The 13791-nt window shown below is 48.1% G+C and overlaps 1 protein-coding gene across 1 annotated transcript in view; it reads left to right on the top strand.

Annotated features, from left to right (window-relative positions):
• ints2 (integrator complex subunit 2) overlaps nt 1-13791 on the top strand; it is a 36415-nt gene that overhangs the window by 14250 nt on the left and 8374 nt on the right. Inside the window, exons 14-18 of the mRNA XM_080550168.1 lie at nt 1395-1571; nt 3329-3437; nt 5341-5445; nt 5834-5998; nt 7862-8063. Of these exons, the coding sequence (XP_080406294.1) occupies nt 1395-1571; nt 3329-3437; nt 5341-5445; nt 5834-5998; nt 7862-8063 (758 nt within the window). The remainder of the gene's footprint in view (nt 1-1394; nt 1572-3328; nt 3438-5340; nt 5446-5833; nt 5999-7861; nt 8064-13791) is intronic.

Raw genomic sequence — 13791 nt, 5'->3', positions numbered from 1 at the left:
GCCGGAGGCTACTGGTAAGGGAGGGTTGACTTGTAAACATACTTTCGTTTTAGCTCGTGTTCAAAAGCAAGAACTGTGTGTTCATCTAGTTATGTGTAGTTATGTGTTTTTAGCATGTCGATGTTCTCCCAGTATGTTGTCATGTTATTAAAATACAGTTGAGACCTTCGTAGCGATGTGTTTTGTTAGCAGCGTTCGTAGCTGTGGCTGCGTTCAGAGTCACTTTTCTCCCATTCAGTGTTTGAGGTGAACCAACATTCAAATACGCCTGTCGTGTTCAATCTTTCTCTGATTTGAATGTATGACACATCATTTGAAAGCTTACAATCTGTAGTTTAAGCATGTGTAAAAACTGAAAAATTACGTTGCACATTTCACCAGGAGCTGTCACATATTGGTTGTTGGTTATAATTGTATAGCCTATTGGTTGTTTTCTGGTGTTGTTTTATTGTTTTGCTCTGTTTGTAGTCTACTTGATGTATTTTTATCAGCTGTTAAATCACCACAGCGGTTAATCCACTAATAGAGATAATACCAGATTGAAAATGCTTGTAGCTAACTACTCTATATCTCGTGGTCGCAGTTATTGCGAATTGCTATTCACGCGAGTCAGCTGTGAATCACCGCAGGTCCTTGACGCTTGTTGCAAAAATGGATGACGAACGGCTGATACTTGAGGTGGAAAAATATATATTTTTGACAGTGGAGCAGGTAGAACGTTGACGGTGACAACGCTCAGGTGGAGCATGGACAACGGGAAGTTGACACAACACCGATGGAGAGGTGACGCAACGCAGTAGGTGGAGCTTGGGCGTAACGCAACCCCAGTCAAACGTTTGACTGCAGTATTCTATATTCTATTCTATGCGCCTTATAATCCGGTGCGCCCTGTATATGAAAACAGTTCTAAAATAGGCCATTCATTGAAGGTGCGCCTTATAATCCGGTGCGCCTTATAGTGCGGAAAATACGGTAATTAGGGTTGCAAAATTCTCGTAAGATTGGGAAACTTTCTGATCATTTTATATGGAAAACGCTATGGAAACTTTGGAAATTAGCGGAAAGTTTCCCAAATGTATGGGAATTCTGCAACCCTAGTCCTAATGCCCAATACCTTCCATGTTCATGGCTCCATCTCTTTGTTACTCACAGTGAACCAGGCTTAACGGCGATCGCTATTGTGAATTCCATAAAGTGAGATACAGTGTGGGTTGCTTGGCACGCTCTGTGAGCACAGATAATTGATTTTACATCTAAAGCAACTGCTGAGGGGGAGTTGTCTCCCAGTTCCTGAAGTCGCCCCCAAAGGCAGACAAAGACAGATGTTTCTCTGAATGTCCTCAAACCACTGATTGTCCACGTCGTTGTTGTTGTTGTTGTTGTTGTTGTTGCAGGACTGGATCTACAGGCAGCTGTGTGAGACCTCCACCCCCCTCCACACTCAGCTGCTGCCCCTCATAGACGTCTACATCAACTCCATCCTCACCCCGGCCTCCAAGGCCAACCCCGAGGCCACCAACCAGCCTATCACTGAGCAGGAGATCCTCAACGTGTTCCAGGGATCAGCAGGGGTGAGTGGGCTTGTTAACACTAGAAGAGCCGTGAGGGGTCACGGTGCCCCCTGTGAGTGAAAAACAAAAAATAAGATAGTATAAAGCTGTTTTGCAGTTTTTCTGTGTAGGAGGCAGGCTAAAAAAAGAAGCGCCCTCTAGTGATCTCTGTGTGTAAATAGCAGATTTAGATTCTAAAAAGGGGGTCTATTTGACCCCCAAGGCGGCTCTACTAGTGGGCTGTTGTAGTGTTAACAGCAAAACTCCTCACACCGAATCGATTGATGATGTGTTGTTGATGCATGTATTTTCAGTGCTATATGTGTGTGTGTGTGTGTGTGTGTGTGTGTGTGTGTGTATATGTGTATGTGTATGTGTATGTGTATGTGTGTGTGTGTGTGTGTGTGTGTGTGTGTGTGTGTGTGTGTGTGTGTGTGTGTGTGTGTGTGTGTGTGGGGGGGGGGGGGGGGGGGGGGGGGATCAATAGTGCAGTAAGGATAATGAAGTATACAGTATGAAAGGTCTGCTACTACCTGGTGGGGAGGTTAGAATCGAAGAACAAATATTCGTCTCTCTACAATTAAATTGCTGAATGGTGGAAATTGGTCAGCTAGTGATGTGAAACCACCACGGGAAACAAGTAAAAGGCCAAATGATGCAGAGTGGGTCTGTTTTAACTAACCTATCCATCCCTCATGTCCAGGGGCTGCTCACTACATGTTTTAACTAACCTATCCATCCCTCATGTCCAGGGGCTGCTCAGTACATGTTTTAACTAACCTATCCATCCCTCATGTCCAGGGGCTGCTCACTACATGTTTTAACTAACCTATCCATCCCTCATGTCCAGGGGCTGCTCAGTACATGTTTTAACTAACCTATCCATCCCTCATGTCCAGGGGCTGCTCACTACATGTTTTAACTAACCTATCCATCCCTCATGTCCAGGGGCTGCTCAGTACATGTTTTAACTAACCTATCCATCCCTCATGTCCAGGGGCTGCTCACTACATGTTTTAACTAACCTATCCATCCCTCATGTCCAGGGGCTGCTCACTACATGTTTTAACTAACCTATCCATCCCTGATGTCCAGGGGCTGCTCACTACATGTTTTAACTAACCTATCCATCCCTGATGTCCAGGGGCTGCTCAGTACATGTTTTAACTAACCTATCCATCCCTCATGTCCAGGGGCTGCTCACTACATGTTCCTTTAACATGGTTATGGTCTCAGTCTATCCCGCTGTCTGCAGCAACCGGCCATAGTGTGTTTCTTCATGTTATACACAGGGTTCCCGCCCTGGTCTTAAAAAGCCTTTAAGTCTAAAATCCAGCAAACCGATTTACAAGGCCTAAATAGGTCGGAAGTTTCAGTTATTAGGTCTAAAAAATGAGATTAGCTTGTCCTGCAAGGAAATCAGTCCGACCACATCTATTTACGTGGAAATTAATCAAGCTGGAACCAAAAAAATGCCAATTTGCTGCTCCCGGGAGAAATTGTTGGAGAACGAAGCTACGGCAGGATGACAAGAGGCTATCATATGGTGTCGTGAATAGGTCAAAAATTCTAGTCAAAGAGTCTTAAAAAGGTCTTAGATTTGACTTGTTGAAACTTGTAGGAACCCTGTATACATCAGCCAGGCTGTATTCCTTCCCATTTCCCCTGTTGTTGCTCCGTGGTGGTGCTGTGACAGAGCTGTCTGTCTCCAGCCTGGACAGTGTCCACCCACCCTGCAGCTCCCTGACCCCTCCTGGTGTCCTTTTCTCCCGTGGCAGGGGGAGGGCGGGCGGGGCCGCTGCAGATACAGCATCACCACACAGCTGCTCATCCTCTACTACATCCTCTCCTATGAAGAGGCTCTCCTGGCCAGCACCAAGACCCTGGGTAAGCTCCTGTGTCCTGGACACACACGCCACAAGCAGACCCATTCTCTCACACACACACACACACACACACACACACACACAGAGACAGACACAGACACAGACACAGACACAGACACACACACACACACACACACACACAGACACACACACACACACACACACACACAGACACAGACACAGACAGACACACACACACACACACACACACACACACACACAGACAGACAGACACACACAGAGACAGACAGACACACACACAGACACACTCACATACACACACACACACAGACAGACACACACACACACACACACACACACACACACACAGAGACAGACACACACAGACACACACAGACACACACAGACACACACACACACACACACACACACACACACACACTACTTTCAGCTTCCATTCCGTTGGTTGTTTCTGCCTCCTCTTCTTTCTCCTCCTCCTCTTAGCCTCTCTTTGTCTCCTCCAACTGAGGAAGGTATGTTGCGTTTGAGACAGAGTGTCGGGGTGGGGGGGCAGAGAAAGACAGGCTTTGTCCTCTGTTAAGCGGTTGGAAGACTCTGTTGCCGCCGCTGGTGATTCGCCGCCTCCGACTATTGGTTTTTTCCTCAGCCCTCTGTTGGTTCTCAGTGGAACAATGTGCTATGGGCGGGGGGGGGGGGTGTTAGCTACCTAGGACAGCTGTAGGTGACTGGGTGAGGGGGGGGGGGTGTTAGCTACCTAGGACAGCTGTAGGTGACTGGGTGAGGGGGGGGGGGGTGTTAGCTACCTAGGACAGCTGTAGGTGACTGGGTGAGGGGGGGGGGGTGTTAGCTACCTAGGACAGCTGTAGGTGACTGGGCGGGGGGGGGGGGGGGGTGTTAGCTACCTAGGACAGCTGTAGGTGACTGGGCGGGGGGGGGGGGGGGGGGTGTTAGCTACCTAGGACAGCTGTAGGTGACTGGGCGGGGGGGGGGGGGGGGTGTTAGCTACCTAGGACAGCTGTAGGTGACTGGGCGGGGGGGGGGGGGGGGTGTTAGCTACCTAGGACAGCTGTAGGTGACTGGGCGGGGGGGGGGGGGGGGGTGTTAGCTACCTAGGACAGCTGTAGGTGACTGGGTGAGGGGGGGGGGGTGTAGGTGACTCTGCACGGCACACTCAGTGTTTTCTGGGATTTTTTTTTTTTTAAGCGCATTGAGTTGCATCTTGTAAGAAATGCGCTATACAAATAAAATTTGATTTGATTTGATTTGGGATGATAAGCGGTCCTCCCGCCCTTCATTAGTCCTCATTTGCATATGTGTTTATGTTTATGTACGTCCTCTCTGGCCTCTCCTTAGTTGTTGTGTTTATTTAAGTGCTCTCACACCCTTCCAGGAGTAAGTAACGACGCCCATCACCAGTGTTAATGACCCCGGTGTCCCGTGAAAAACAGCCCGGGTTCTTTGGAAGCCCACGCACACACAGGGCTCCTAACAGATGAAACCCACACACTCTTGTTGGTTCTTGTTTTAAATAACTTGTATGAAATAGATAACGAGGGAAACTTGTGAATTCTAAGACTATTTATTAAACAGAATGACAGTTTACAGAAACACAGTGAAGGTAGCTGATGTTGGTGGCTGGAGTGAGAGAGAGGCCGTGTCTAGGGGAGGGTCACACCCTTATACCCTCTGGTATGCAACAATAGCTTGTCCTATCCCTTTTGCTTTAGAGATGATCAAGGTGTGAAAAGAGGAAAGAGAAGAGAATACAGGCCCATACTATACAATCCATGCATGTGTGTGTGCCAAAATATACCACTGTCTGACCCCAGTCCTGTCTCTCTGTCTCTCTGTCTCTCTGTCTCTCTGTCTCTCCGTCTCTCTGTCTCTCTGTCTCTCCGTCTCTCCCTCTCCCTCCTCCTCAGCCCTGATGCAGAGGAAACCCAAGTCCTACTCAGCCACCCTCATGGACCAGATCCCCATCAAGTACCTGATCACCCAGGCCCAGGGCCTGCAGCAGGAGCTGGGGGGTAAGACCTCTGGGCTCAGCCTACAGTAACACACACCCTATCTACCTGCTCCTCTGTGGCTCAGTTGGTAGAGCACAGGGCTAACAACGTGTAGGTTGTGTGGGTTCGATTCCCGCTGGGACCATATATACTGAAACATGTATGCACTCACTGCAATGTGAGTCGCTTTGGATAAAAGCGTCAGCTAAATGGCACATACATACATATTGATTGGTTGATCTTTGATGTATAATGTGTGTGTATGTATGTATATATACATATACCGATATATACGTTATACATCAAAGATCAACCGCAGCTGTAACGTATTCAACATGAATTGTCATTTATGACTGTAGTTTTGACCTCACTGTGACCCACCTTGGGTTCCCTCCCCCGCCCTCCCCAGGCCTCCACTCCGCCCTGCTGCGTCTGCTGGCCACCAACTACCCCCACCTGTGCCTGGTGGAGGACTGGGTGTGTGAGGAGGAGGTGACGGGCACCCTGCCTCTGCTACGGAGGATGCTGCTGCCTAGCAACACCTGCCGATACTCCCAGACCCAGCTGACCCAGGGTAAGGGGGGGGGACAGACCAGCTGACCCAGGGTGAGGGGGGGACGGGACCCAGCTGACCCAGGGTGAGCGGGGGGGGGGGGGACGGGGACGGGACACAGACACGGCTCCACGAGGGTGAGGGAGGGAGGGAGGGAGGAAAACAGATAGGGGGGTGGGGGCAGGGAATGGGGAGTTGGGGGTTAATGAGGTTTACAGAACGGGGAGTTAACAGCTGATGGGAATTAGGTAAAGGAAACCAGCCTGTGGGAAGAGTCTGATGTGTAGACTTGGGAACGGCTGCTTCTCCAGTTAAGAGCAGTAACATACACACAAGGGTCATTCTATAAACAAGAGATCCGGAGCTTGAGCCGGGCTGTTCCACTCCACAGCACCCGTCCCTGCGTGGAGTCAGCCTGCTGTAATCCTGCAGGGCTCCAGTGTCTGGGGGATTAGCCTGCCATTACCCTCTAATTGTGTGATAGAGCCCCTGATAGAACAGGACTAAACACCCTCTCCCTCTCAGCCTGTGATCCAGCCCCGCGCTCCCAGGCACAGCTACCATAATCTGTAAAACTACATTATGGAAATCTAGACCATGATTTAATCCAGCATTCTCTCGCTGAATATAAAAGAGAGATAAAAAGAGTAGAGTAAAAAAAAAGAGAATCGTAACCTGGAGCTTTTTTTCTTTTTCTTCGGCCTGCTTATGTAAGTGATTTAAATTGTGTGCCAGTGCCACTGAGATGAATAGCTGTTTATAGAGAGAGAGAGAGAGGCCCAGGAGCGACTGTCTCCTGGATTACAGCAGACACAGAGAGAGAGAGAGAGAGAGAGAGAGAGGGAGAGGCCTCTATGTTACAGAGTAATAATAATATTAGACTTATATAGCGCTTTTCTAGACACTCAAAGACACTTTACAAACTGAAAAGATTGAGTAGTAATAATAAAAAGAAACAAAAGGTAAATAGAAGAAAGTATAGGGGCCTAATTGAGGTAGTGCTGGGGACACATGGGAAGGAGAGGGGGAGAGGGTTAACTGGTGAAGGCGAGCTTGAAGAGGTGGCCTGTTTAAATGAGGGAGGGTGTTGGCCTGTCTGATGTGGTTGGGGAGGGCGTTCCAGAGGGACGGGGCTGCGGCTGAAAAGGCCCTATCACCCCAGGTCTGGAGCTTGGTCCTGGTGGTCTTGAGGGTGGTTTGGTCGTCAGACCTGAGGCAACGGGAGGGGAACGAGGTCGGCAAGGTAGGAGGGGGCCAGATTGTTTATGGCTAATGCCTCGTCTCCATTTCCAAAAAGAAAGAGAGGTGCATTGTGTTCCATTCTGTGTATGAGATGTGCTCGATTTGATAGGGCTACTAAGGACACCCTGGCTCCTACTACAGGGTGTCCGCGGTGTCTTGGAAAGTATTAAAAGTTGATAAATCAATTTTGGGAAAATCAAGACCCTTAATAAGTATTAAAAAGTCTTATCACAATTTTATGAGGTCTTGAATTTTGGTAGGTATTTTTCTGAATTAGACTCTGTCCAAAGAGTTTGAGTCCTAAAAACTTTTAGTAAAAGTTCGTGAATTTATTAGTTTTATTAAAAAACAAAGATGAACCGGAAATTCTGTTGTATGATAGTGGTCTAGTCTATTGCAAACTAAAACTGTTAAGTTAAAGGTGTCACTGATGTAAACGGTTACAGCTCGAAGTGGCGGTGAGGGCCGGAAAAATATTGACAGTCTTTAAAAAGTCTTAGAAAGGTATTGAAATGAACCTCAAGATTCCTCTATATACCCTGTATATACCCTGTATATACCCTGTATATACCCTGTACTAAGAGCTGTACTCCCTGGCTCCTACTAAGTTCTCTCCCCTCCTTCTTTCCTCCCTCTCTCCAGCCTTCCAGAAGGTTCCGTCCAGCGGCCCCAGGCTGATGAGGATCCTGGAGCACCTGAGCCTGCTGGCGGCCGGGGACCTGATCCCCTACGCCGAGCCTCTGACGGCCAGCCTGGGCCTGCTGCTGGCCCCGGGGGTCCCCCGCCGCATCCCCCAGGCGCTCAACAAGCTGTGGATGGTGCTGAACACCGTCATGCCCCGCAGGTACGCACAGCAGCCTCACCTGACCCCTGGTCACCTCACCTGACCCCTGGTCACTCCACCTCACCCCCTGGTCACTCCACCTGACCCCTGGTCACTCCACCTGACCCCTGGTCACTCCACCTGACCCCTGGTCACTCTACCTGACCCCCTGGTCACTCTACCTGACCCTGGTCACTCCACCTGACCCCTGGTCACTCCACCTGACCCTGGTCACTCCACCTGACCACCTGGTCACTCCACCTGACCACCTGGTCACTCCACCTGACCCTGGTCACTCCACCTGACCCCTGGTCACTCTACCTGACCCCTGGTCACCTCACCTGACCCCCTGGTCACTCCACCTGACCCCTGGTCACTCCACCTGACCCTGGTCACCTCACCTGACCCCCTGGTCACTCCACCTGACCCCTGGTCACTCCACCTGACCCCCTGGTCACTCCACCTGACCCTGGTCACTCCACCTGACCCCTGGTCACTCCACCTGACCACCTGGTCACTCCACCTGACCCCTGGTCACTCCACCTGACCACCTGGTCACTCCACCTGACCCCTGGTCACTTCACCTGACCCCCTGGTCACTGGTCACTCCACCTGACCCCCTGGTCACTGGTCACCTCACCTGACCCCCTGGTCACTGGTCACCTCACCTGACCCCCTGGTCACTGGTCACCTCACCTGACCACTGGTCACTCCACCTGACCCCCTGGTCACCTCACCTGACCCCTGGTCACTCCACCTGACCCCCTGGTCACCTCACCTGACCCCTGGTCACTGGTCACCTCACCTGACCCCCTGGTCACTGGTCACCTCACCTGACCACTGGTCACTCCACCTGACCCACTGGTCACTGGTCACTCCACCTGACCCCCTGGTCACTCCACCTGATCCACTGGTCACTGGTCACTCCACCTGACCCACTGGTCACTGGTCACTCCACCTGACCCCCTGGTCACTGGTCACCTCACCTGACCCCCTGGTCACTCCACCTGACCCCCTGGTCACTGGTCACTCCACCTGACCCCTAGTCACTCCACCTGACCCCCTGGTCACCCCACCTGACCCCTGGTCACCCCACCTGACCCCCTGGTCACCCCACCTGACCCCCTGGTCACCCCACCTGACCCCCTGGTCACCCCACCTGACCACCTGGTCACCTCACCTGACCCCTGGTCACTTCACCTGACCCCGGGTCACTCCACCTGACCCCTGGTCACTCCACCTGACCCCCTGGTCACTCCACCTGACCCCCTGGTCACTTCACTTGGTGTTTCACACAAGATTCATTCTCTTAGGCGCTGAAAGAAACATCCAGGGTCTTTTCAATGGAGACCAATCATTATCAAAAACCTTCAGGTTTTAATAATAATAATAATAATAATAATAATAATACATTTTATTTAAAAGTGCCTTTCTCAAACACAAGGACACTTTACAGAAAAAGAAAAGAGAAGAGAAGCAGGACGAAATCACAAACCAGAAACAGAACCCACCTCCAGACCCCCAAAACAACAACAGCCAGATACAGAACATCACCCATCCCATTCTCTACAGGTCTCCTGAATGCCCAGTAACACAGTAACACAGGATGAACGTTCCAGCCTTACCCACTGCCTTAGACTGTGTTGATAAAAACAATAATAAATGATAAATCAAGATTCCAGCCGTAAGTTCTTATGAATGTTTTTATCCAAAATTGTGTTTTATATTTTTATGTGGTATTTCATTGATGTTGACGTGACTGTAAATATTATTGTATTTCAGTTTCACAAACTGCAAAAAGAATATTCAATAAAGAAACTTGAAATAACAACAAACAACAAAAGAAACGCAACAAACAAACAGGCAGCTGTGGGGGAGAGTGTTAGTCCAGACCCCAGCCGTGCCGTACCAAGGCCAGGCTTTAGCCAGGTGACAGAGCTAGGCTTGGGGTGATGGTGGGGGAAACACTACTGTACTGTCTGCCTCCAGCCTCTCTGTTCAGCAGCCCTGATACGGACGCTTCACTGGTACTGGCTCAGGTCATGTGACTGGTCACTGGTACTGGCTCAGGTCATGTGACTGGTCACTGACCAAGATAGGAGACGGACCCCCACTGCCCTCAAGGTTCCTAGTGCATCACACCAAAGCCAACACCAGAGTATTTGTCCCATCGATCTCACACACACACACACACACACACACACACACACAGAGAGAGAGCTCTGTCACAAGGACAGCTCAGGGCAGGATAAGGGTGCACACTCCAGGGGGGAAGTGTAATGGATTGTTGCCTCCTCCCCCCACTCCTGGTATTGAATGGTGCGGAGGCCCAGGGGGAGGAAGGAGTGATGAATCTGGGAGCCTCCGTGTCGGCCCCTCAGAGACCCATTGATTAATGTCAGCAGTCTTGCGGAGGGAACACAGCTCTGGGTGGAACCTGGGTGCTTACAGCTGCTTCTGTCTGGCAGGAGACACTGGCTTGACTGGCACCTTTTACTGTCTTTAATGTGCAGCTGACAAACAGGTGTAATAGGTTTTAAAGAACAACACAGCATTGCGATATTCTGTATATCTAGAAACAACTCATCAAAGACAGGCCCTTTAGACTAGTCGCAGGTGGCATTGGGACGTACCCTCTTATACCTGTGTGCACCTTCCATTTAATCCAATGGAACTGCACCAGGAAATCAACTTTGTATAGATCCTCCATGGCTCCCTGCCGCAGGTGGATTTGAATGCGTCATTCCAGCACAGCCCCAGTTATGCTTGAACAGCACTGGTGTTATCTGACTAGTTATGGTTGTTGTTGTTGTGGTTGTCGTTATGGTTGTTGTTATGGTTGTTGTTATGGTTGTTGTTGTTGTGGTTGCAGTGTTTCCTCTACATGCATTTCATCGTGGCGGGCCGCCACGATGGAATTTCCTCCGCCACCATTCAGATTTCTCAAAAAAAAAAAAAAAAATTTCTCCAAAAAAAAAAAAAAAAAAAAAAAAACATTTTAGCTGATTAAAATATATCTGATCCTAGATCAGCGCTATAATGGATGTTGACTAAAAGTGCACCTAAATCCACGCCCATCTCTCTCTAACCGCTGATCCAAAATCAGATTAATGACATTCAGTTGACGACGTGACACAAGGGCTCCTGATTGGTCTAAATGTGAACTGTGGTATTATTGTTATTGTGTACAGGCCACCGTAGTGACATCCGGGGGGTATTCCATCAACATCGCTAAAGGGAAAATCCAGGTTTAGTCTGATAAATCTCGCGAGAGTTCTTACAAATATCCAGGCATGCTTGAGTGTGTTGTTGACAATCGTTCATGTCCTTCATTAAACGTTTAGCTTTGTCATTTGATACGCCGCCTACGACTACCATCTCTCTGCACTACAGTAAACAGTTAATCAGTAACGTTAGCCGCTTTTGTGCTCATGTAGGCCTACTTCGTATTATATTATAGCTGATGATCTTTGTGTGTGTATGTGACTGTCAGTCACAAGTTTATATTCTGTATATTCATTATTTATTTATTTTGGCCATCCTCTAGTTTTGGCTGTGATTAGAAAGAAAAAAAAAAAACGCTGTTTTGAGCGCGCGTGCGCGCGGAAAAAATCGCGCGCGCCACGCGCGCGGTCACGGGCACCCGCCACCATTGTAAAAATTCCTGGAGGAAACACTGGGTTGTTGTTGTGGTTGTTGTTATGGTTGTTGTTGTTGTGGTTGTTGTTGTTATGGTTGTTGTTATGGTTGTTGTTGTTGTGGTTGTTGTGGTTGTTGTTGTTATGGTTGTGGTTGTGGTTGTTGTTATGGTTGTTGTTGTTATGGTTGTTGTTGTTGTGGTTGTTGTTGTTGTGGTTGTTGTTGTTATGGTTGTGGTTGTTGTTGTTGTTGTGGTTGTTGTTGTGGTTGTTGTTATGGTTGTTGTTGTTGTGGTTGTTGTTGTTGTTGTGGTTGTTGTTGTGGTTGTTGTGGTGGTGGTTGTTGTTGTGGTTGTTGTTGTTGTTATGGTTGTGGTTGTTGTTGTGGTTGTTGTTGTGGTTGTTGTTGTTGTGGTTGTTGTTGTTGTTGTTGTGGTTGTTGTTGTGGTTGTTGTTGTTGTGGTTGTTGTTGTTGTTGTTGTGGTTGTTGTTGTGGTTGTTGTTGTTGTGGTTGTTGTGGTGGTTGTTGTGGTTGTTGTTGTTGTGGTTGTGGTGGTTGTTGTGGTTGTTGTTGTTGTGGTGGTTGTTGTGGTTGTTGTGGTTGTTGTTGTGGTTGTTGTTGTTGTTGTGGTTGTTGTTATGGTTGTTGTTGTGGTTGTTGTTGTTGTTGTGGTTGTTGTTGTGGTTGTTGTTGTGGTTGTTGTTGTTGTGATTGTTGTTGTGGTTGTTGTTGTTGTTGTTGTTGTTGTGGTTGTTGTTGTGGTTGTTGTTATGGTTGTTGTTGTGGTTGTTGTTGTTGTTGTGGTTGTTGTTGTGGTTGTTGTTGTGGTTGTTGTTGTTGTGATTGTTGTTGTGGTTGTTGTTGTTGTTGTGGTTGTTGTGGTTGTTGTTGTGGTGGTTGTTGTTGTGGTTGTTGTTGTTGTGATTGTTGTTGTGGTTGTTGTGGTTGTTGTTGTGGTTGTTGTTGTTGTTGTTGTGGTTGTTGTTGTTGTGGTTGTTGTTGTGGTTGTTGTTGTTGTTGTGGTTGTTGTTGTGGTTGTTGTTGTTGTTGTTGTTGTGGTTGTTGTGGTTGTTGTTATGGTTGTTGTTGTTGTGGTTGTTGTTGTGGTTGTTGTTGTGGTGGTTGTTGTGGTGGTGGTTGTTGTTGTGGTTGTTGTTGTTGTTATGGTTGTGGTTGTTGTTGTGGTTGTTGTTGTGGTTGTTGTTGTGGTTGTTGTTGTTGTGGTTGTTGTTGTGGTTGTTGTTGTGGTTGTTGTTGTTGTGGTTGTTGTGGTTGTGGTTGTTGTTGTGGTTGTTGTGGTTGTTGTTGTTGTGGTTGTTGTTGTGGTTGTTGTGGTTGTTGTTGTTGTGGTTGTTGTTGTTGTGGTTGTTGTGGTTGTGGTTGTTGTTGTGGTTGTTGTTGTTGTTGTGGTGGTTGTTGTTGTGGTTGTTGTGGTTGTTGTTGTTGTGGTTGTTGTGGTTGTGGTTGTTGTTGTTGTGGTTGTTGTTGTTGTTGTTGTGGTTGTTGTTGTTGTGGTTGTTGTGGTTGTGGTTGTTGTTGTGGTTGTTGTTGTTGTGGTGGTTGTTGTTGTGGTTGTTGTTGTGGTTGTTGTTGTTGTGGTTGTTGTTGTTGTGGTTGTGGTGGTTGTTGTGGTTGTTGTTGTTGTGGTGGTTGTTGTGGTTGTTGTGGTTGTTGTTGTGGTTGTTGTTGTTGTTGTGGTTGTTGTTATGGTTGTTGTTGTGGTTGTTGTTGTTGTTGTGGTTGTTGTTGTTGTTGTTGTTGTGGTTGTTGTTGTGGTTGTTGTTGTGGTTGTTGTTGTTGTTGTGGTTGTTGTTGTTGTTGTTGTTGTGGTTGTTGTTGTGGTTGTTGTTATGGTTGTTGTTGTGGTTGTTGTTGTTGTTGTGGTTGTTGTTGTGGTTGTTGTTGTGGTTGTTGTTGTTGTGATTGTTGTTGTGGTTGTTGTTGTTGTTGTTGTTGTTGTGGTTGTTGTTGTGGTTGTTGTTATGGTTGTTGTTGTGGTTGTTGTTGTTGTTGTGGTTGTTGTTGTGGTTGTTGTTGTGGTTGTTGTTGTTGTGATTGTTGTTGTGGTTGTTGTTGTTGTTGTGGTTGTTGTGGTTGTTGTTGTGGTGGT

Source organism: Nansenia antarctica (assembly GCF_963989245.1).
Source record: "Nansenia antarctica genome assembly, chromosome: 20".
Lineage (NCBI taxonomy): Eukaryota > Metazoa > Chordata > Actinopteri > Argentiniformes > Microstomatidae > Nansenia > Nansenia antarctica.
This window is presented reverse-complemented; position numbering and strand designations above follow the sequence as displayed.